This window comes from Sarcophilus harrisii, chromosome 2, assembly GCF_902635505.1.
Source record: "Sarcophilus harrisii chromosome 2, mSarHar1.11, whole genome shotgun sequence".
NCBI lineage: Eukaryota > Metazoa > Chordata > Mammalia > Dasyuromorphia > Dasyuridae > Sarcophilus > Sarcophilus harrisii.
The window spans coordinates 630904851-630927980 of record NC_045427.1 but is presented as its reverse complement, the minus strand read 5'-3'; the positions used below and the strand labels follow the sequence as shown (position 1 = coordinate 630927980).

At 44.4% G+C, this 23130-nt stretch overlaps 1 protein-coding gene across 9 annotated transcripts in view; it reads left to right on the top strand.

Moving 5' to 3' along the window:
• The window catches only part of PEAK1 (pseudopodium enriched atypical kinase 1), a 252118-nt gene that overhangs the window by 201894 nt on the left and 27094 nt on the right, over positions 1-23130 (top strand). For 8 of the 9 annotated variants that reach the window (XM_031956806.1, XM_031956808.1, XM_031956809.1 and 5 more), the window contains 2 exons: positions 15958-16017; positions 18540-18730. In XM_031956806.1, the coding sequence (XP_031812666.1) occupies positions 15958-16017; positions 18540-18730 (251 nt within the window). The remainder of the gene's footprint in view (positions 1-15957; positions 16018-18539; positions 18731-23130) is intronic. The other variant, XM_031956813.1, reaches the window with a different exon arrangement.

The following is a 23130-nucleotide window of genomic DNA, read 5'->3' as shown; positions in this document are numbered from 1 at the left end:
TTTTCACAAGCACATCCTTCCCTGTCGGGCTTGCTTCCTTTTAATGGGGGTGATGGTGGTTTGATGGCTGTCCTCTTCCTGCTAGATGCCCCTTTCTATCAGTCCTCCCCATTCTATCAGTGCTCCCCATGCTGCTTAGAACCAAAGGAAAGGAGAGCCAACCAGCTCTGCCCCCTAAGAGGAAGGAAAAAGGCAAAAAAAAGGGGATCGGGCTTGGGGGTGCAGGCGAGGGGAAGTGTTTCCCTGTGCGAATGCTTCCCAGGGCTTTCCTTTCTAAAAGGTGCAGCATTGAATGTAACAAAATTATAGCTGAATCAGGTTTTTCTTCAGCAAATGCAAGGTTAGGTTTAATATTGGATGTTTCAGATCACCAGGTTCTTTTTGGGAGAGTATTCCATTCACAAACACAGACAGCAATCCCACTGCCCCTATGGATTCTGCACAAGAATCTGACTCATATGCTGGAGACTTTCTCTGGTCTTATGGTTAATAAGCAGCATGGATTGCAGTTTCATTTGTGAGGGCATACTCACTTGTGGTTAGGAAACACAAGCCTTTCCCTCTTCATTTTCTGCTCTTGTGAGAGAGACCCAATAACATGGGTTTGCCTGTGTTGGGATGGCCCCATCCTCCACTCTAGCTCCCTGCCCTACCCGGCTTCTCCCCAGTGTAGATCAGACCAGATCACCAGGAGGCTCATCTTACATTCCCCGCCCAAAAAGAAAGAAATTTTGCTTCCAAATTTGCTCTTTGAAAGGTGTGACTCCTAAAGTAGCACGAAGGCTTAATGTTCTCCTTGTGGTCAGGCCCACAAAAGCCTGTTTTCATGAGCTTTTTTGCTCCTGAAGTGAGCGCAGTCCCGGAGTGGCGAGCAAGCCAACAATTCCCAGGGTTCCTTGAAGCCATTCCACTAGAACAGCCTTTGTTTGGCCTGAGAGGCGGGGAGGTGAGGAGGGGTCCTCCACTGGTGCTTGGGTCCAGCTGGGTTGGAGACTGAAACGGGAATAATAAAGTGCTCATAGGATTGAGATCAGTGAAGGGCCTGGGAGCTCACACCTCCAACCCTCATCACAGAGGTGGGGAAGCAGACCCCTCCGAGGTCACAGAAATGCAGTGGCCAAGCCGGGTTTGAATCCAGGCCCTGTGACTCTCAGCCCAGGACTCTTGGTTTTCTTCAGGAACTCTGTGTTTCCCTGGAGAAAAGCCATCAAAGCCCGCATTAGTAAGCCTCACATGGGCCAGGACGGCAGATGGTTTATACAGATCGATACATTGCTTTACTTCTTCATTAAGTTAGGTCGAGGTGTATTTATCCGTGCCCCACTCGACAGAGCTTGCAGTTTAAAAAAGTCCCCTCATTTGTCCTTTATATGGCGTTGGGTTTGGGGGCTTTGGATTTTGTCTTGTTTTGTTTTTGTTTGTTTTTTGTAATTCCTTTTATTGTGTACCAAAGCCTATTAATTCTGTTTTGAAATGCCACGTTGGGACAAAAGTTCAGTGTCAAATCTGGTCTCTTCTGGAACTGTGACTGTTGGCTGCATGATTGGGGGCTGAACCAGAAAGAAGCCTGGAAGGTTCCAGTCCCAGTCCTGGCTCTGAGCTTTACTTAGCAAGGTGACCACTCAGTTTGCTGCTTTGTTTGCGCATGATACCGTCGCTCCTCCAATGGGTGCTTTGTAAAGCATCCCATCCAGGGACGGGGTGCTGGTCTCAAAGGGCCCCATAAAAAAGTGTCTCAAACCGGGCATGACCATAGCTGTGAACCATAGTAAAGAGTTAGTATAGAGCACTTTCTGTACAGTTTGTGAAGTGTAGAGAATTTTACAGAAAGGAAACTAAAACAAAGCAGGGGACCAGGGGGAGATGCAAAGCAGGGGATCAGGGGAGATGCCATCACCCCTCAAGCTCCAAACTGATTGTAGCAGAATGCTCTGCCATGTGATGAGGAGCCAGATTTTACAAAGAAGGAAACTGACCGAACTGGGCTTCAGTCCCAGTTTTCTGATCCAAATCCCTTTGTTCTTTCTGCCCTATCGCAGCACATCCTCAGGAATGCTCTGAAGTGAAAGCCCGGTGTGTCCAGGCTGGCCTGGGAGGGCGGGCAAAAGCCCTGCCTTCCTGCATCCTACTTAGGAGCGCTGAACTGTCTGCAGACAGTCCCAATAACTACAAGTAGCAACTTAAATACTGGACATCCAAGGGAACTTGGGTGTTGGGAAGGCCCCTGCAAAGGGTCCAAGGCCCAGGCGGCCCTAATAAACAGGCCTCCTGATTCTAATGATGGGGAGCTGCTCTCCTGAGAATACTCGTTCTCCTTTTATAAGGTTCTAATTGTTAATTACATTAGGCCCAGACAGGCTTCTCCGCGGTGCTGACTCCCGACTCCTGCTTTAGCCTTCTGGGACCAGAAAGAACCATTATGTTCCCGCTTCCACAAGGTTGCTTTCCGGAGACCTGACGCTCTCAGGCTGCACGTCCCCCCGACTTTCAGTTGGTCCGCTTCCAGGAGGGCTTCTGTGCCTTCCAGACTGGCAGCCACCCGGCCTTCCTAGGAGGCAGCGCCCAGAGCTAGATACCGAGCAGAACTGTAACCTTCCTCCTTTACCTCCTATATGCCCCAACACCCTTGTAGGTGAAGGAAATACAAACACAAAGATAAAACAATCTCACCTTAACAGTCTAAGGTATAAGACAAGAAATACGTACAAAAACATAGATGGAACACATGGCAAGTACATGAGTCCAAATAATTACAAGTAATTAAATGCATTAGTTGAGAAGGAGGGTGATGGCCGTGGGGAATCGAGAAAAGCTTGTGCAGAAGGAAATGCTTGAACTGCATCTCTAAGGAAAAGCAGAGTTCTGCGGCCAAGGCCAGGAAGTAGTGCGACCCAGGTGTGAGGGAGGGCCATTACTGAGGCACCGAAGCCAATGTGGAGGCCCAGGGAGGAGGCCACGTGGGCAAGACTGTGCCAGGAGGGGAAGGTCTTGTGGAACTGGTAAATAAGTTGAGGTCATAGTATAAATGTTTCACATTGCTAAACGGAGCCATTTGTCCATGATTCCAGAGGCTCTAGGGAACCAGCAGAGCTGATAGAATAAGGAATTTACTTGGTCAGATCTGCATTTGGAGAAACGATTTTCCCAGCGATATGTGACTTCTTATATTAACAAAGAATAAGTCCAAAATGCAAGCTCTACCTGCAGAAAGGTGAGGGGTGTATTAATTCTTTTCCACAAAATTGTTAAACAGCATTGCCTAAATGGGCACCCAAGTTGAAATCGATACATTTGCATTTTCACTAATTATCCTATTTACTTAGATGCACACTTAGTATTTGCTTGTAGCAACTTGGAGAAGAAAAACATGACTGCCAAATGCCAACGTTTGTGTTTCCTGTTTGATGACAGTGTAATCATTAAATTATCATTCCACAGCTGGGAACACACTGTTGAATGAGATGAAAATAAGGGTTTTCCTATAAGCAAATTAAAATGCCAAAGCTAGGCTATAGATAGGAGGAGTTAAATGTGGAAAATAATGAATTGTCACCGTGGCAGAATCCGAACTCAGTCATTCAAGGAAGAGGCAGTCTATCAGAGCTTTCCATTCTGGGTCACTTGGTCAAATTTGATTCAAGGACCTGTTGGTTGAAAGCACTTCTGTCCAACCCCTTTATGCCAATTTAAGTGTGTTTAGTGATTCTGAGGGAGACCGAGTGGTAGACTGAGTCAAGAGACCCAGATATAGGATCACAAGTAAATAAAATAGGCATTTATTAAGTGCTGGTTTCGCCTCGGGCTCCAGGTTAAGCACACAAAGAAAGGCTAAGGACAATCCCTATCTTTGAGGAGCCAACATCTCTGGACAAACAAGTTATGTATGGCAGTAGCCAGAGAGAGAAGGCTGGAATTGAGGGGTTAGGGAAGGCTTCCTGGACAAGATGAGGTCAGGAGTTGGAGCAGAGCAGGGAAAGCACACAGCCAGTGAATATACCCAAGGTCAGCCAACAGTGAGTCTTGTTCAAGGAACAGCCAATAATCCGGGGTCATTGTGTCCGAGCGTATGAGGAGTGGGGTGGAAGGCGAAGAAGACTGGAAAAGTAGGGAGGGAAGGAATGAGGTCGTGGGGCTCTCTGACTTCCAATGGTTTTCTAGGTGGTCCAGGAAGTAGTACCTGGAGGTCCCCTCCCCCCAATTGGGAGCAGCAAGGAATGGCAGCATCAGGCCTATGTTTGGGCATCTGAATAGAAGCTGGACTTTCAGAGGGGAGGATCTTGGGGTGGGCAGACCCACTTCCAGGTTGGTGCAAATATGAAATGACCTGGCCTTGCCAATAGAAGGGGAGTGATAGGAGGCAAGAGAGAGTGAGGAGGTGAAGAAGACATGAGCTGGATGGGCCCTCCCAGTAACAGTGAAGTTTGGAAGGGGAGAGAGCTTGGGGAAAGATAACTGAGTTCCATTTTGAACATGTGTTTTAAGGTATCTATAGGACACCTGCTTCTTGAGGTTAGGAGAGAAATTAAAGGTGGATAAATTTATTTGAGAATCAACATTGAGATGACACTGGAGTCCCTCGCTCTTGTTTTTCCAAGTGACGTACTACAGGGGGAAGAGAGAAGAAGGGTTAGCAGCGAGCCCTGTGGGATGCCCGCAGCTAGAGGGTATGGCAGGTCCAGTAGGCTGAATAGCCAAGAACCTAGAGAGAAGAGAGCATGGAGAAGAAGGGCATCAGAGGCTGTAGACAGGGCCACAGCGATGAAGATTAAGAAAAGACTGTTGGGTTCAATAATTAAGAGATCATCAGTTACTAGAGAGGGCAGTTTTGATGGTGTTATGGATCCTCTTGAATAAAGAGAGTAAGAAAAAAGAAAATAGAAGAATTGGTTGTCAGCTGCCTTCTCAGGGTTCAACACTAAAAGCAGGAGAGAGATTAGATGGAGCTCATAAGGAGAGAAAGATTAGGGTTTTTTGAGGGTGAGGAAGACCTTTGTTTGTGGGTAGTAAGGAAGCAGCCAGCAGACAGAAGGGAAAGAATGGGGATGGCAGGCAAGTCTGTGGGAGCAGCCAGCGTGCCGTGAGATTTACATTGATAAAGGAGTTGGAGGAGCAGGGAATGTTAGATGGTGTGAGCTAAGGAGGAGAGAATTGGTAAGGGAGGGAAAGTAACACTGCCTGAGGGGTCCCAGTCACTGGTTGCTTGGTTTTCTCCACCTCTGTTCAGCAGCATTTGTGTAAGCACAAAGGCGACAAATGTTGAGAGGGATCCAAGGCCAAAGCTCACAGGGCACAGTCGGCCCCATGATAAGGATGCAGGAACTAAGAGAAGGAAACAGTGTGATGTTTGACTGGTTCATCATGGGGTTAGGATGGGAAAAGGAGAAGAAAATGGTCTGAGAAGGGAGAAGACTAAGGGGCCGTGTGGACAAAGCAGGGTTTGGTCATGGAAGAGAGAGAGAGAGTAGTGGAAGTCCATTAGCTAAGGGCATTTCAGAATTCATGAACATGGAGATGGTGTATTTTATGGGGATGCTAAGATCAAATATATCGCCATCTTTGGGTATGCCTGAGCTGGAATGAAGAAGTAAGTCATGGAAAATAAGTCAGTGAGCTAAGGTTAGGGCTTTGAGGGGGTATCCGTATGTATGTTGAAGTCCCCTAGTGTGAGGGCAGGAGGAAAGAAAGGGAGTCTATTGTACCTCTGTAGACACCCGCTTCCAGGATTTTGATCAGGGAGTCTGTGAACCTCAAAGGAGGAGAGGTTACTGAATGATGATGGTAGAACAATGGAAATGGTGTTGAGGAGCAAGGAGCGTTCCAGTTCCCCCATCTCAACCGGTGAGGAAAATGCAGCCAGTGCTAGGAGGGATGGCCACAGAGATCGTGTCATCGGGGGAAAGTCAGGTCTCTTTGAGAACCAGAAAAGGAAAAGAATGGGAAAGCAAAGAATTGAGATGAAAACAAGTTTATTGTCTATGGAGCAATCATTCCAGAAGGCACAGTGAATGGCATAGGTAATTTGGAGGTAGGATTTGGGCTGAGTTGATGGGAATAAGGAATTGGGCTGTGGAGGATGGAGAACGATGTTTGGATGGTGACCTATGAGATTTCAGAATCGGTAGAATGGAGAGAGTATGATCAGAAGGCAGTTTGTTAATCATTAAGTGAAAGATAATTTCAAGGTTAATAGTATGCTCCCTGGGGGAAGTTCTTGCAGAATCTTGGGCAGTTCAGGTGAGGGGACAAGTACTTAGAGTATGATTGATGTTACTCTCCTTCTCTAGCATGGCTTCCATGGGTTTGCAAGCAATCATTTTCCTATTCACTGCCAATTTCTGGTGCAAGTGCACCTTGGATCCCTAAAGTACTCGACTAGAAACTTCCTCTAAATTCTCATTTGCCCCTGTTTTTCCCAGGAATTTCATTCATCATTCCTCTGCCTTTGACCCCAGGACACTTTGAACCTCTTTAGCTATTCAGACAGGATATAGCTATCCTATATTTCAGGAAGTCTTTCAGAATTCTAGGAGGTATACCTGAAGGCCCCATCACCCATACACACATATATCAATCTAAGTGTGTAGGGAGGGGAGAGGGCATGGGTTATAAAAATGGATATAATTCAGGATGACGAGAGAACTGAAAAGAGAAATTCAAACATGGAAACTAATTTTTTTTATCAGGCAGTGACCATTTTGAAGGGCTTAAAGCTTTGTTCTCATCTGATCATACTTTCAAGGGTTAAGTTTGGAATTGTTTTATGTGATTATGGCCAAGATTCTGATATTTCCAATTTCAATGCCTGCACTATTAAGACAGGTCTTATCAAAGTCATCCTTTCATCCCTGAGGCTGTGTTGGCCTCCGAGGATCAAATTCTCATTTCTTCTAAAAGGAAGAAGCTCTAGACAAGAGCTTTCATATCTTCTTGCTTTCCTGAATCTCTTTGCTTTTGTGCCAAAGAATAGGGTCCATCAGCATTTATAAAGAGCACATCTATATTTGCTGACCCATTTTTCCTAGAGTTTAGGGCAAGTCACAGAGTCCTTGAATTTAATTCAGAAAGAATGGTGTTTTAGAGAAAACTGATAAACTCTGGACTCACTTTCTAATTGCAGATTGTAATAGAACCTACTTTTATATGGACAGTGCCAGGAGCAGGCCATAATTTCTGTCACTCATTGTTGATCAGTGTTAATAACTTGAGGGATATATAGGGTCTTACGTGGATCACAAGAGTAAACAAGTTTCAACCTTGGAAACAGAACCATTCATGCTGCCTACTCCTGTTTTGAAATGAGTAGAATTCACTCTTTCAACAGACAGTTAGGAAGTAGGAAGAGCCTGTTGTGCTGGGATGATAATACAGGTGGGGAAGACATAGTCCCTGTCTTCAGTGAACTTACAATCTAGTGACACTTCGGATAGTAAAGGCACATTTTCTATTGCCTGAAATTTGGTAGAATGAAGTGAGAAGGGAGGACACGGCCTCCCTGAGGCCTTCCTTGTATGGACAATACAGATATTTCTAGTCCTTATTTCATACAGTTGGTAGAAGTCATACCAAGTACCACATGTGTGATTGATATTAGTGATGCTATGGTAGTTTACATAGAGTTTCAATATTTTTTAAGCCCTTTATGTACTCTTGTACAGATGAACTGCACATCTTCACAAACAGTTGCAGAGATCAGTTGAGTAACCTACCTAAAGTCTCACAGCAAGTTAATGGTTAAATCAGGACTAACCCATCAGTTTCTTGACTCCAACATTGCTGAGCCTTATCTAGCATATTACTAGTATAATTGTTCTCAAACATATTACTGAATAATATTTGTTGAAATATTAGGGGTTTCTGGTTAGTCTGGTAGAATTGAGTAAACCTTTTACAAATCAGACTTTATTAAATTTAGAATGAATGTACATCTAATAATAAGTGCCTTGGTGATCAGGGCTGATTTATCAACCAACAACATTGATATTTATTTATATGTTCTCTTCGATGCGGTTTATGTGAATTTCTTAATTAATCTATATGCGTGTAAATGTCATTCTCCCCATTTTCTAGTTGAGTAATTGGATAAGGAGCTGGTTATTAAGAAGAACTGAACTTGGATCCAAAAACCTAGTTCCTAACTTTGTCCTTAAACTAGGCCATTCTTGGACTTGGCCATCATCTACCATAGCGGGGACGTGAGATTGATTGAAATAGTCAGACACCATTTAAAAGGCTTCATTCCGTAGACAGGCAGTTTATCCCCACGTGGTTTTTCTGTGATTTGATTTATTAACACAAGGGAGTAGGATGGGACTGAAAAGAACAAAGCCATTAAGTAGCATGGAGATTTTGTGCAGTGCAGTCCTCAGAAACCAATCATTTACCTCATTTGGGAGAAGTAGCACTGACTTCATGGGAAAATGGTCCCTTCTCCTTCCCCCAAGTAACCACTCCATGAAGCTAGGGAAGAGAGGCTGCACAGTTGAGGGCCAGGTCTTGTTCTCCACAAAAATGGTGGCGCTGAGAGGCCAGAAACTACACAAATGGAGATGTAATGCTCCTGGCAAGGGAGACAAGAGTCCCACTGTCCTTGACTTGGGAAAGCAACACTTCGAGCCTCAGGTTTAATTTTAGACACCATGTTTTGTCAGTAAGGGGCAGCCAGCATGGTGAGGGGACTGGAGATAATTCCAAATTAAGAATCATTGATGCTGGAAGAAAGACAGACTGCAGTGGAGAGTGGGGACAGGGGCAGACATGACAGTTGTTTTCTAGTATTTGAAGCATATTATGTGGGAAAGTTCCATCTTCCATCACTGCCTTGGCGTACCATATCACCATGACAAATTCACTCATTCTTCCTCTCTACCTCTTAAGTCTTTCCTGCAGAGTTCACCTCAAATGCCCCTTCAAAAAAGCCTTTCCTGCTCTCTTAAGTTGCTCCCACTCCACCTCTGCCACACAGACAAATGATTTCATATTTATAATTTATATGTGCTCATGTTGCTTCACTCCCTATCATACATCCACTGAATGGAATAGAACCTCCTTGAGACCAGGGAAGATTTCATTTCCCATTTCATCCCAGTTAACTTACACTGTGCCTGGTTTATAACAAGAGCTCGCATATTGGTATTTATGGATTGCAGAATTAAGAATAACAGACACTTTAGACCACATGCACGTTTGGAAAACCTTCCCAGAAATTTCTAAGAAGTAGAATGTTCTTTACCAAAGGCAAAAGGATATAGAAGAGCTTTCTAGGTAGGATTAGACTAGATGGCCTCAGAAATCTCTCGAGTCTGTGAACTCCACCAAGGAAATGGTGGACACGCCTCCTACCCATGTCCCAGGAGCCTGGTGCCTCGGTGGAGCTGAGAGAGCCAGCAGAAAGCTGGCAGGCTGGCTTCCAGACTCATTGGAAAGCACCGTGGAAGAGTGGGCCTTGGAGAAATCAGTGAAGGTGTAAATGGGACTGTACAGAGGGAAGAAGAGGTTGGATCCCGGCATGAGACACATCATAAGAGTCTAAGAGAAAGTCAGGAAGCCCGATGATCGTGTCTTGGGAGATTGTGGAAGTAGACGTGGTGAGAGGCCCCGGCCTTGCACTCGGAAGCCTTGAGTTTTTTGTTTTGACGCTGTATGGTGTGTGATCCGGGTTGTATCATGTAGCCTCTCTCTGTTTCTCCTTTCCCCTCATGAAGGAAGAATGCTATTTCCCTGACCACTTGATAGGACAATTGAGAAGGAAGATCTTCGCCAAACAAACAAGAGCTACATAAACAAAAGAGGATGGAGAGGACCTTGATTAACATTCAGGACAGTGTGTCCTGTGACCTGAGTCCCAGACCTCGGTCAGCCTGCTTTACCTTATAAAGCAGAGTGCCGGCCTGGGCTCAAAGCTTACCTCTGAGACTTTCTGGCTGCAAGTAACCTAACCAGTCAATTAATTAGCAAGTATTATTAAGGGTTTCTTCTATATTAAGTACAAAATTCATCCCTGGGCCAGTATTGCTCTTTAGTAAAATGAGGGGGTTGGTCTGGACCCTCGAGTGCATTCTAGCATGAATCAGGGATCCGATCTTCTGCCTCACCCAGGGCCACGTGGCCAGAAAACTGGAAAGAGCATTGCAGGAGACCTGGATCCCAAGTCTCACCATTTCAGCTTCCTAATTGTGGAACCTTGAATATGTCACTCAGTCTGAGCTTCACTTCAAGAAAATGGTTCCTTCCATTTCTGATATTCTGTGATTCCAGGTAGTAGATTCCAAGTCATATCTTCTCATTCCAAGTTCAGGGTTCTACCTCCTACACCAGCCCCATTGGGGTTAGACAGGAGCCACAATTGTCCCTCAGGGACAAAATCCTCTATTGGGGATAATTCTCTCATTCTGACTCTCCCATATGGTCAGCCACACATTGAAGTCTTACCCAGGTATCACCATTGTGAGGGATACTTTTTTCTTCTGGTTGATTTCCAGTTCTCATCATTTTCTAACATATAGTGCCATCATTCATGTCATATTGAGGCAAGAACAGGCTGTCTGAGGCTCTGTCTTCCCAGAGTCAGAGAGATCAAACACAAGGCCCAAAGCTCCAGAGCAAAATGTTCTTGGGAAATGGTTTTCTCAGTCCATGCGCAGCCTGCAGGGGTCCTTCTCCAGGGGTTGGTGGCCCTGTTTTTATTTGAGTTTGATCACACTACTCTGAGCTAATGGCATTCTCATTTTCCTTATTAATAGTAATTAATAGCATACTTTTCTGGCACTCTCCTGGGATCCCTGAACACTTTCCTCACTATAAGATACAGAGGGGAATCCCTGCTTTATGAGGAGGAGGAGGAGCCCAAAGAAAAGGAAGAGCCAACAACAACCAAAACCCTATTTCAGAATCACTTCTGGAAATCCATTCAGATGCTGCTCTCTGACTTTATTGAAATCTTCCTTAAACGTATTTGTCATTTTTCTGTCTTTAAAAATCTCAGTCACATTTGTTGTGTTGCAAAATGTTTTGGATTTTGTTTAATCAAATCCAGCTAATTCATCCCCTATAATTTTGTTTGTTTGCTCAATAGATAAAATTGTATCTCTACCTTCCCCTCCCCTACACACATAAAACTGAGATAAATAACATTTTTTCTTTTTAGTTTTTTTGTGATTCCTTTTTTTATGTTTGCCTGTGATCTAGCTAGAATTTATTAGAGTAGATGGTGTGAGGTGAGGATCTAATATACATGAGCTTTAGATTTCATAAGATTTAAACACCCAAATTTTCTAGTTTCAGGTATTTCTTTATTATTTAGGGCCATAGAGGAAGGGAATCGGAGGAACTAAGTATTATTCTCGCCATGATGATTTAGGGGCTATGTTTTTATCTCCTTTAATATCTCCTACAATGGAATGTTTTAAGGATGTTTGATTTGATATTCCTGCCTTATGATGCTAGTCTCCCTCATGAAGTGAGGGCATCATCAGTGTTTGCTGAACTGAATTGAATCTAGTGGCAGAGAAGGCAATAGCTCGTGGGGCAGGGGGCTAACCTGATCGTTTACAAGGTGCTTTCCTTAAAATGCAACCCAGGGAGGGCACCTATTGTTTATTGTTCTTTCTTACAGTGAGGAAACTTAAACCCAGAGACCAAATCAGATCTGTGGCACTCTAACTCTACTTGTCCACCTTGGGTGGTCAAAGGTCTGGCCTGTCTCACGCCAGCAAGAGATACATTTGTTTTTGCCACATTCTGTCAGATTTATTGAGTGGGAATTCATTCATCAGTTTTTAGTTAAAGGTTAATCATAAGTATAGAATGGCTAAATAAGAAGCTTGAAGCTTTGTCTCAAAGATTCCAGAAGCCTAAAAAAGGGAAGACTTCAAGATAACGATCACTGGATAGGAGACTTTTCTGGCTGACAATGCCAATGACTGGAAAAAGCTGAGAATTAAATTGATGACCTGGAAAATAAGATAGGATTAAGAAATGTCAGATTGGTAGGAGGTCCTGGAGGCAAAGAGACAGGGAAAGATGGAGATTTTATTTTCCTTTTTAGTGAATTACAAAGGTGTTGGGATTTGATAACTCAGAACTCTCGACAGTGCATGTGCATCATGCATGTGATATTTCTGCAAAGGCCCATCCTTATAAAACCTCCCACAAGAATATAAACACACACATATACACAACATCTTGGAGTAGGTAATAGTTTTAAAATTAGGTTTAAAAGATATTTGAGACTAATTTAAAGGTTTCAGAATTTTTTTTCAATTTATATTTTTTTCACTATCTTTCCCTGAGATATAGCTCTTTAAAAGGAGTCTAAAAATGTGGATTTGGATGGTTGTAGGTTGACCCTTGTGAGGAGGCTAAAGATGTCTGCCCAATCCTAAAAGACATTCTTTCAGGCAATTTATAACCTGAAAGTGGTTAGATGTTAAGACAAGTAGAACTTAAATTGAGGAATGATTCAGAAATATAAAGGGCTTTAATCTTTCCTAATGTGGAACTCGATTTGCTTTTTTAAAATATGTTCAGATGTTTAACAGAATTTTTATGAAAATCTGTCTTGAATGAATTTGCCAGAAAAGGGGGGATTATTTTTTTGAGATGGTATGGTGATTAATCCTACCACCTGGGTGAGCTTCCCGCAGGAGATTGCTTTTTGCAGCTTTGAATTATGTATGAATATTGCAAGGTGATGGGAGATAAAGTTACCAAGGGATTCATTTGTGAAAAAGACCAATCTGTAACAACATGATTGTTTCTGGGCAGCACCTTGACTATTTGTTCAACCATTTGAGTGAATGAATGAAGCCATGTGATATCACGGACAACTACCAGATATTAGCGGTAAATTCTTAATTTAATGAAAAGCTCATCAGAAGGGCATTTCTGAAGAGCCGTTCTAAGCCCGAGGCAACCCTGGGAAACTTGGATATCTATAGGTAGAAAACAACAAGAACCGGTGGATGAAGGGACACTGTGAATAGTGGCAGACGTAGGAAGAACTAGGGGGCAGGTCTTGGCCAAGAGCAGTGTCCTGGCAGGAAGGAGGACTTTCCATTTGCCTTTGTGTGATAGGATGAGAGGATGACTGGGTTTGGAGCCACAGGATCAGGGGTTGAAAGCTCACATTTGCCACTTGCTGCCTTTGGGGTCCAGGCCCTTCCCTCTCTGAGCCTCATTTCTGTATCTGTAAAAAATTAGGACATTCTACCCAGCTCTAGGACCCTATGATCCATTTACGGGGCATTTTGTTAATTTATTTCCATCTTTTTTTTTCTTTCTCTTTTTGGTAAGGCAATTGGGGATTAAATTTCTTGCCATTTTCACACAGCTAAGAAGTGTTAGTGTCTGAGACAAGATTTGAACTCTGGTCCTCCTGATTCTAGGACCGGTTCTCTATCCACTGCACCACTCAGCTGCTCCTGGGAGTTTACTTTCTAATGATCTTTAAATAGCATAGCGTATGGTCCGACCTCCCAGTCTTGGGTTTCACTCCCTGGTTGGGTCCTCCCAGTTTCAGAGAAGCTTGGCATTCCCAAACTCCCATGGGAGGGTTTCCCTTCATGATGATCAGTTGATGAATTAGCCGAGCTCTACTGACTGAGGTAGTAAAGTAAGAACACTTGAGACAAAATATCCTCTCCAAATTCTGTCCCACTTTCTCACACATGTGCACAAAATCCGTGGGAAAGAGAGCTTCAGCTTAGTGAGCACATGTGACAGAGAAGTAAGTCCCAACTCCTGGAATTCCCTTGGCTGGGCCGTTTGCTGGGCTCAATGGTAGCTTTTGCCTCGGCTCTTCCTAGCACTGTGAGCTATAGCCGGTCCATCCTTGGCCCCCGGTGCAGACAGTGCCCTAAACTGCTCCAGGGATGCTGCTGGGATCCCAGTGGGAAGGTGGAAAATCCTCTGGCTCTCCAGAGATCCCAGTGAGGGACAGAGAAGCTGAGGTCAGAGCTCAGGTGTTCTCCCAGTCCAAGCAGTGCCTTCTCAGAGATGGTTTTCTCCCTTTTACTAGACTTCCAGCCCCCAGCAAGACAAATATCTTCAGCCATTCTGGAATCTTCTGTGCTTTGTTTTCAGTTAATTTGATGGCTCATCAGAATCGTCTCAGCGCAACCAGCCCTTTCCACACTTAATTGGAAGGCTTTTGATTTAATTCAATATAGACCTGTTCCTAGTTAAGATACTGGCACTTTAGGTAGGGAGGGTAATTCAGTTGTTTTACTTAGTCAACACCATCCTTCCAGTACAATATTATTTCTAAAACACACACACACACACTCACACTCTGCATTGATGTATATAATGTCAGGACCTCACCCACTCCTCACTAAAAAAATGTAGTAGGCAAATAACAGAAGACAACATGGAAGCAGCAGTGCCAGACGCTGCTGGGGGCCCGAAGAGGCGAAGACTAAGAAAAAGCTGTTACATTCACATGGGTGACCGTGGGGAGATCCGTTCTAGGCAGTTCCTGGGAATGGTGGCCAAATTACAGGGGACCGAGAAGTGAGTGGGAGATGACAAAGGAGACAAGGAAATAGCATTTTCTAAGGGTTGTTAGTGAAAAAAGAAAGGTTTGGGGGGATTTTGTTCTGTTTTGTTAAGAATGGAAGAGATGTGGATGTATTTTTAAGCCACAGGAAAGGTGCCACGGAATAGCCACAGGAGAGTTTGGAAATATAGGGAGGAGTGAAGGCAAGAGCGTGGAGGTAGGATGAGCTGAATCCCACAGATAAGAGGGATGGGCAGAAAGAAGGGTCACTTCATCTAAGAAGACAGCGAAAGAGAGAACAGAGGAGACTTCTGAAGTAGTTCCTCCTTTGTACTGATCGTCTTGCTGTGTATTGGATTTCTCTGAACACTCTTGTTTGGTTGTAAACTCTTTGAGGACAGACATTTATTTTCTTCATCTTCATCATTCAGTACATCCCCAAGTATTGAGTACTGGGTTTTTACACATGGTATTCACTACTAGTTGTTTGAATTAAATAGGATTAGATTTATCTGTCTCTGGGTTCTTTTCCAGGCAAGATTTGAGGGCCACTTTGTTAATGAATAATGCTATTTTTATGAAACATCATTTTATTAACTTGGATACCTTATAGATTTTTAGATAGACATTTATTAAGTGATTACTGTTACCAGGCATTGTGCTAAGTGATGGAACAAAAATATAAGGAAGGAAAAAAACAATCCCTTCCCTCAAGGAGCATACATTCTCATGGGGGAAGGGGTGGGTGGGTGGGGTTGTGTTTCTATATAGGGACTCATCCAAAATTAATAGATTGCCTAAAATGCATAAAGCTCCTGACAGTTCAAAATGAAGAGTTAAGATTTCTTGGTTTCTTTATCCCTGCTGCTTTTCTTTTTCTCTTGTTGCTGAGCAGTGACTGCTGACCGCTGTGTGATCCTGCTGTCAGTTCTCTGTTGATTTTGATGATCTACATGTTTCCATATCTAAGGTTGAGCTCCCCAGACCTTTCTCTCTCCCCGCTCCCCTCTGTGTTATAGTCATACAAAGAATCCTTCTTTCCTCAAGCTTCAAGCTCTCCTGTATCATGGCTGCACCGAAAGCATTCTGCCCTATCTTTAGCTACTACTCTTACTGTAAACACATATTTAAAATCTCAGCAGCCATGAGAAAAAGTTGGGTGATGTTACTTTCATGAGCTTTGGGTGGTTCATTGGTTCTAAACGAAGACCCTGTGATGAGACTGGCTCATCCACCTGGGCCCCACTTCAGATGAATCTGTGAGAATTAATCAGCGCCATGTCAGCGTCACTTCCTCTTCTGAAGTTCTCACAGTGGTTGGCCCAGTTCCCAGGCCCTGCCCCGAAGGTAAAGGTAAGGGTGCAGCAGGTGACATCACCCCACAGAATTCAGGCCTCTTGCTTGTAGCTCGCCAGAACTCAGTAAGATCAATGGCTCACAGACTCTCTGAACATGATTAACAGACTCAAGAAGGCCCTGAGAGAATTTCCTCTAATGGGGAATTGTGTGAGTGAGTACAGTCGGTGAGTCTTTCTTGATTTTTTCCTGGTTCTGTGTTTGGTGGAGCACTTGAGAACCGGTGCTTGTGCTGCATGTGTGTGGGAATGAGCCTGCCGGGAAGGAAGGAGCCTCTCAGGCTGAGGCCTGTGTCTGGCAGCTTAGGGGCTTCTCATGCCAGCAGAGCGGTGGGAACGTTAGCTTCCTTCACAGCCCCCAGGTCCCATGAGTAAAGCAGACAGGTAAGTGCAGAACGGCGGGGACCCAGCCAGCTGTGAGGATCCTAAAAAGGTTTTGACCTCTGTTCAGCGATGGTCTATTTGCAGGGAGGAAAGAGATGTCACATGAGGGACCTCATGTCACCTTTTTGGGACCCTCTAAAACTGGCCCACAGTTGGAAGAAAAATATCTGGGGCATTTAGAATTATCTTTTTTATGGCTGCTATTTTCTTTTTAAAAATCACCTTATTCGCTGCTTTGTAATTAGAAATGTTTTGCTTTAACTCTCATATCCAACAAAAGAGCATTTTTGTAGAAAAATGACACTTTTCGGTTTGAAGCATGTCAATACTAATCTGTGACCCACAATTCTGACTTGAAATCACCTGAAATGTTGTCTTTTTGAAATGCCACATGGACCATTGTTTACTAACATGTTTCTGTAGGTCTAGTTTGTGTTGAATAGCATGGAATATTCCAGGTAGGAAAGCAGAGGCTGCACATCTCCAAGTTAGGTAGAAATTCATGTTGATGTCAAATTAGGGACACTTTTTGGGGTGGAAGAAGGCTTATTTCTTCAACTTATAAGCTCGAGAGGGGACAGATGCCAAACTGGAGGGGTCTTTAAAGACTCTCTAGACAAGCCCTGTTATTTTAACAGATGAGGAAATAAGCTTAGAACCATGACCCAGTATGCTTGCAGTCCTTCGGGCAGCCATCAGAGTTCAAACCCTTGTCTTCTGATGTTCCCTATAATGAAACTCTTTCCAATGAAACATTCTAAAACTGTGTTTTGGTTTTTTTAATTTAATGGCCACCCCATTTAAAACAGACTTTGGATAAAGCGCCATCACATTAAATTAGCCTATTTGGCGTGGGCCTCCTTGTTCAAAGCCATAAGAAATCACTGATGACTCTGTTACAGGCGCCCCGTAGGAAGGGTGGGGGGGGGGCGTTCCCCAGCCTTCTCCAGGGGGCCTTAGGCTCACCCACAATCTCTAAATTCCTGGCTCATTTCCAGTTGGGGTTGGGGAGTGAGTGCAGCTGCTTCTGCCATGCTGTGAAATTATATTTTTGAATATCTGTAGCCAAGAGACTTCAAGGCATATTTTTCTGTCTTAGCACGTGAATATTTTCATTAGTGAGAAACTGATAGGAAGGAACTCCTTGCCCCTCGGAATTGCTCTTTCAAAAACGTAAGTGATATGAGCTTCACCACAGAAGGCTAGACAGAAACCTATTTCCTTTTAAAGGAATCTCCTCAAAAAAGTACTCACAAGACACCCTCCTTAGTCACTACTGGTAGACAGACTAGAAGTAGCATTGAAGGGTATGTGTATTCTTTGCTCCTTCTACCTTTCATCTTCCCAGAAAATAGAACGAGGCCAGGATTTGGACATTTCACTGTGAAATGTTGTCCGTGGAGAAGTTGGTTTTTAAAGGCCCCTTAGAACTTGGTGGCTCTGTAACCTTCCCCTCTGACTGGAACAGCTGAGGGTTTGGTTTTTCTCTTAAACTGTGCCAGCTAAAACTGAGTGTGGGAGGAGCCCGCCCTCCCCAAATCTGCCAGGTCAGCCCCTTCCCGCTGCACACATGGCAGGCTCTCCAGGGCGCAGGTTGGGGTGGGGACAGGAAGCAGGAGCTGCCAGTGGATGAGCTGGGAATGGCCGTGCAGGCGAGGCGGGAGAGCAGGATCTTCCTGGCAGGCGTACAGCTCTGCCTGGGGAAGGAGCGTCAAGGCCCTGGACGGGAACTGCCCAACTTGGGGCAGGGCAGGAGCTTGCTGATCTTTTAGAGAAGACTTTAGGTCCCCTTAAGACTCAGGTGCCATTTGCAATTATCTGAAGGGTTGGCAGAGAAATTAAACTCTTTCTACTTGGTCCTAGAAGACAGAACCGAGACCAATAAGTAAAAATGAAAGCAAAGCAAATTTCAATAGACTGAAGCAGGAACTTAATGGCTCTGCAGCTCTTGGCGGCGGGCTGAGCTGCCTTTTGAGCAGGTCTTCGGACAGGCCGGATGGCCTTGGGCAGTGACGTTGTGGACCAGGTTCATGCTTCAGGTGAATCTGGGCCACCTCGGAGACCCCTCAGCCAGGGAGTCTGTGGTTCTGGCCTTCCTCAGGGCGGCAGGCCGTGGCTCCCTGCCGTCCCCTCCCCAGCCCCAGCTCAGTCCAATGACAGGTGCATTTCTTGTGGGAGAAGATGGGCTACAGCCCCAGGCTTGGGCAGGCCCATTTCTTTGGGGGGGGCCTAGATAAAGAGCATTTTCTTTGTAGATGATTTGAGAGACCAAGAACCTGGTGTGACCATGCCCTTGTTTGTTTCAGTCACGTGCCCCATGAAGGGACGGGAGAGGGCCCTCCTCGAGTTCCCAGAACGGCTCCCGTGAAGGAGGGCAGCAGCAATGCAGCGGGCACACCAGCCCTGCCCCCCCACACCCCAGAGAGGGAAGAAGGGAAGGAAGAGGCCTCGGACCCTTCCGACGAAAGCCCCTGTAGTGCCACGTACAGTAACCTGGGTAAGTACCCGCAGAGGGTGAGCGCGAGGGGGCCTGGCCCTAAGGGCACATCCCCAGCCTGGGGGAGTGGAGAGGCAGAGCCGAGGAGGAGTCCACCGCATGCCAGACCCTAGGGTAACGGAGAAGGGAAGGAGCTGCCAGCGGGCCCGTACACGGGAGCTAGGGCAGCGGCGGCATGGCGGGCACACGGGCCTAGGGAGAAGCTTCTTTCTGAGCCGAGGCCGGACGGGCAGGGGGCTGCCTGCCTTCTGTGGGAGGTGTCCCTCTTTTTCCGCTCCCATGTGTGTCACCCGACACCTGAGGCTGGCAGAGGGTGTCCTCCCAGTGAGCTGATAGAGGGCGTGTCACAGGTGCCGCTGTTGGCGTGGGCATCCCCCACCCGGGGCCTTACAGCCCCATCTCAGGCAGTCTGCAGCCTGCCATGATGGTGAAAACATCACTGCCCTGGGGCCAGCCTCGAGATGCCCGGCCATGCTGCCCTCAGCGCGCTTTCTTGCCACATCTGCACTGCGTCCTGACTTGGGGGAAGGCCTTCCAACATGAGCACTGCCTCCAGCACAACCCTTTGGAAGCCGGGCTCACCTCCACCCCCAGGGAGACTTCAGGGCTGGTCTCTGTGGCACTGGCCTGCTTTAAAGTTGCTTAAAACCTGCGAGATCAGGGATCTTGCCCAGCAGTGGTTCCTTTGGGCAACTGTACCAGGGTGACAACGCACTGGCACTGATCCTCAGTAACTTAATCCATCGTCTTTGGGTTCCAAGATGGTTTCCCAACCTAATGATAGGATGTCACTTTAATCAGACCTTCCACATTGTCCCCATGTTTCTTAAGCCTGTCTCCAAATGTCTGGGAGAAAAAGGATCACTTGTTTCTCCAGTGACATATTGTGTTTCTTTATCAGCCCATGAGATCAGGTATCCATAATGACTCTGTAGTCTGTCAGCAGCAAGCAGGAACTTTCCCCTTCACAGCTCAGGAGCTTGGCAAAGCCCCGTCCTCCGCATTGCTCTCTGGAAGGAGCTAATTGCTCTGTGCCTTTAAGGAGAGTCGTGCTCCAAGCCCAGGCCAGCCTCCCTCCCCAAAGAAAGGCTGCAGCAACCTAAGGAATGTTTCTCTAGGAAAATGAAGCCTTCCTTTGGGGGGGGGGGGGGGGGGGCAGAGAACAAGCCCTCAGTGAGCAAACCAGGAAGGAAAGGGCTGCCATGAGGCAGAGGGGATCCCCACACAGAGCAGAAAGGAAAGAACAGACGCCCCAGAATGCTTGGGGCTGAAGAGTAGACCAGACACTGCGGCAGGGCAGGATGCTGTGGCTCCTCGTGGCCATGAGGCAAGAGCACACCAGAAAGGGCAAAACGAGGTGGGGGGGGGGGGGGGGGAGAACATGGCCTGCCGGGCCACGGAAGCTGACCAGAGCAATACGGAGCTCTTCAACTTCCCAGACGGGGTAGAGAAGCTCCTGCCACCGCCAATGTAAGGAAAGGGCCAAGAAAAACCTAAAAAGCATTGCTGATGCAATGCTTGGGACGGCAAGCTAGTGCCTGTAGGAGCCTTGCTAGTGTTTCCAATCACCTGTTCCTCAAAGTCAAGGCAGATTTAGAAGCAGTGATTAGGGACATGGTTTTTGAGAGTAAGATTTCTGGAACACAACTTAAAAGACAAAAATGTTACATGTAGTTTTCTCCCTTCTTCCATTTTAATTTAAAGCCCTTTTGATTACATTTTCAACACGTCACGTCTATGTACCCACGTTGGGAATATATATGTATATGTTAATATGATCTGTGTAAATGTATGTATGTATGTGTTTTTGACCTCATGAATGTCACTGCATTTTAAGATGAAACCTCTGGCTGGAATATGACTTTGGAATATATATATTTTTTTATTAAGGAGATACATTCAGATGAGAAAATCCAAGCACAGAAAGGGGGATAGGAGTTGAGTATTTTAATTTGCCTTGATTATAATTTTATCCTTTTAAGAAATATCAAAAAGCCAAAGGAGGAAATTCCATGTTAGATCTGATTCTTACCAGTGGCTCCTGCAACTGGTTTCAGGAGTGGAGATGATAGGACTTTGAGGGCCGTGACTACATCTTAGAATTTGTGATAGAGACAGAGATGGAAATCTGAGAACAGTCTTACTTATATTCCAAGTTTGGGGAGAAAAGATCTCAAAGAGATCAGCAGAAAGAAGATAGAATCTGCTGAATTCAGCCTAAGAAGAGGTAGAAAACTCTTAGGAATAAAATTGTAAGGACATAGAGAAACCACTTCAGTGACTAAGGAAAGGGAGAGATGGCCAAAGATATCACGGTGGATGCACAAGGGAACTCGCCAGTCAGAATTTAAACTCGGTTAAAGGGCTTGTAGATGTGAGGGACCAAAGATCAAAGATCTCAGATGTAATGAAGGTAAGGGGGAAAAAAGAAGCCAGGAAGGAAATTTATCAGTACTACATCTCAAACTACTGTAAATCAATGATTTTTCAAAAGTTTTTACACAAATAATAGTAGAAATTAGAAAGTGACCAGGTAGTTTTGGGGGAGGAAATCTCTGCAATAAGCTTCTCTGATAATGATCAAATGAGATAATATTTATAAAACATTTAGGACAGTGCCTAACCCACAATAGGTACTATATAAAAATTTATCCTCCCTCCTCCCTTCCCCTATTCTTCTATTCAAGAAATAAGGATCTGGTTTAAATTTACAAATATTAAGGTCCATTCCTCAACAGATAAAGTGGTCAAAAGATTTGAACCAGTTTTCAAAGGAAGAAATGCAAACTATTCAATATCTTTAATGGGGAAAAGTTCTAAATCATTAATAATTAGAGAAACACAAATTAAAGTATCTTTAAGGTTCCTTTTCACAGATTAGCAAAAAAAAGAAAAAGAAAAGAAAAGAAAATGACAAATGTTAGATGGACTATAGGAAAATAAGTATGTTAGTACATTGTTAGTGGTGCTGTTAAAGAGGTCCAGCCATTCTAGAAAGCACTTTGAAATCTGCTCCAAAAGTTACTAAAATGTGTGTGGCCTTTGACTAGCTATACCACTACTAAACCTATACCCAAAACTACCAAAAAAGAGGGAAAGGATCTTTATGGACAGAAACATTTATAGCCACTCTTTTTGTGATAACTAGAAGTTAGATTCCCTTTTTTGAGGAATGACTAAACATATTGTGGTATATGAATATCACGGAATATTATCATACCACAAGAAATTATGAAACAGATGTTTTCAGAGGAAACTGGGAAGACCTATATGAAATGATGCAGACTGAAATGAGCAGTACAAGGAAAACAATTTATGCTAATGTTGATAATATTAGATGGAAGAAACAACTTTGAAAGAATAAACTGATCAGCACAATGATAAACCATGATTGCAAAAGAATGAAGATGAAACATGCCATTGCCTCCTGTCAGAGAGGTGACAAATTTAAAACAGAGAGGGGAATGTAAATTTAGGACCTGGCCAATACAGAATTTCACTTTGCTGGGTTACATAATGATGTACCAAGGGCTTTCTTTTTTATTTGCTCAGTGGTGGGAGTTGTACTAGGAGAGACAGATTAATTTTTCTATTGATCATCTGATATGCCATTTTTATTCCAGCATAATTTGTTGCTTTGCAGTAATGTTCCTCTGAATTAAAAATCAGGCACCGAACCAGATACAAGAGAGAAATAGTGAAAAAATACTAACCATCTTGCTACCAAAAATGGCTATCCTGAGGGTCTGTGATAATATTACTTTTGTTTGGAAGAAACTTAACATACTTATTGGGGGAAAAAAATGTATCCAATGCCCAGGATTTTAAAAAGATACCATTTGCATTTTTTAATTGATATGTTGTATAATAAACTTAATTGTTTTGAAATGCAAATTGAAAAGTTAAAAGCAAGGGCAGGTAACAGAAATGGAATACAAAAATGGGAACACCATCTTCTAAGAAAGAACTATAGCTTCAAGTTCAGAATGAAATGAAAATGGCAAACAAGATTGGGAATAACCAAAAGGGGAGGGGCTTTTTTAAAGCTGTCTTGGGAGAAAAAGGAAGTGCCCCAAGAAACCTGAAAGTCCCTCTTAGCTTGGAATTCACCCATTGGCCTCTCCCGTGACTGGACTTTTTTTTTGGTACTGTCCTTTCTGACAGTACCAAAATGTTCTCAATGATATAAATGTTCTCAAGATATAAATAACCAAGATAAGTTAGGAGGACTGAGACTATTCCTAGCTGTTCCTGGGATCCATCACCAAAGCTAGCTCAATCCATACTGTCACTGATCTCTGAGAGAAGATAGGAGCAGCCCTGGAGAAAAGCAAATGAGTCTACAAACTAAAGGCCAGTGAGCTTGATTCTTTGGTTCTCCAGAACTTGCTAAAACATGT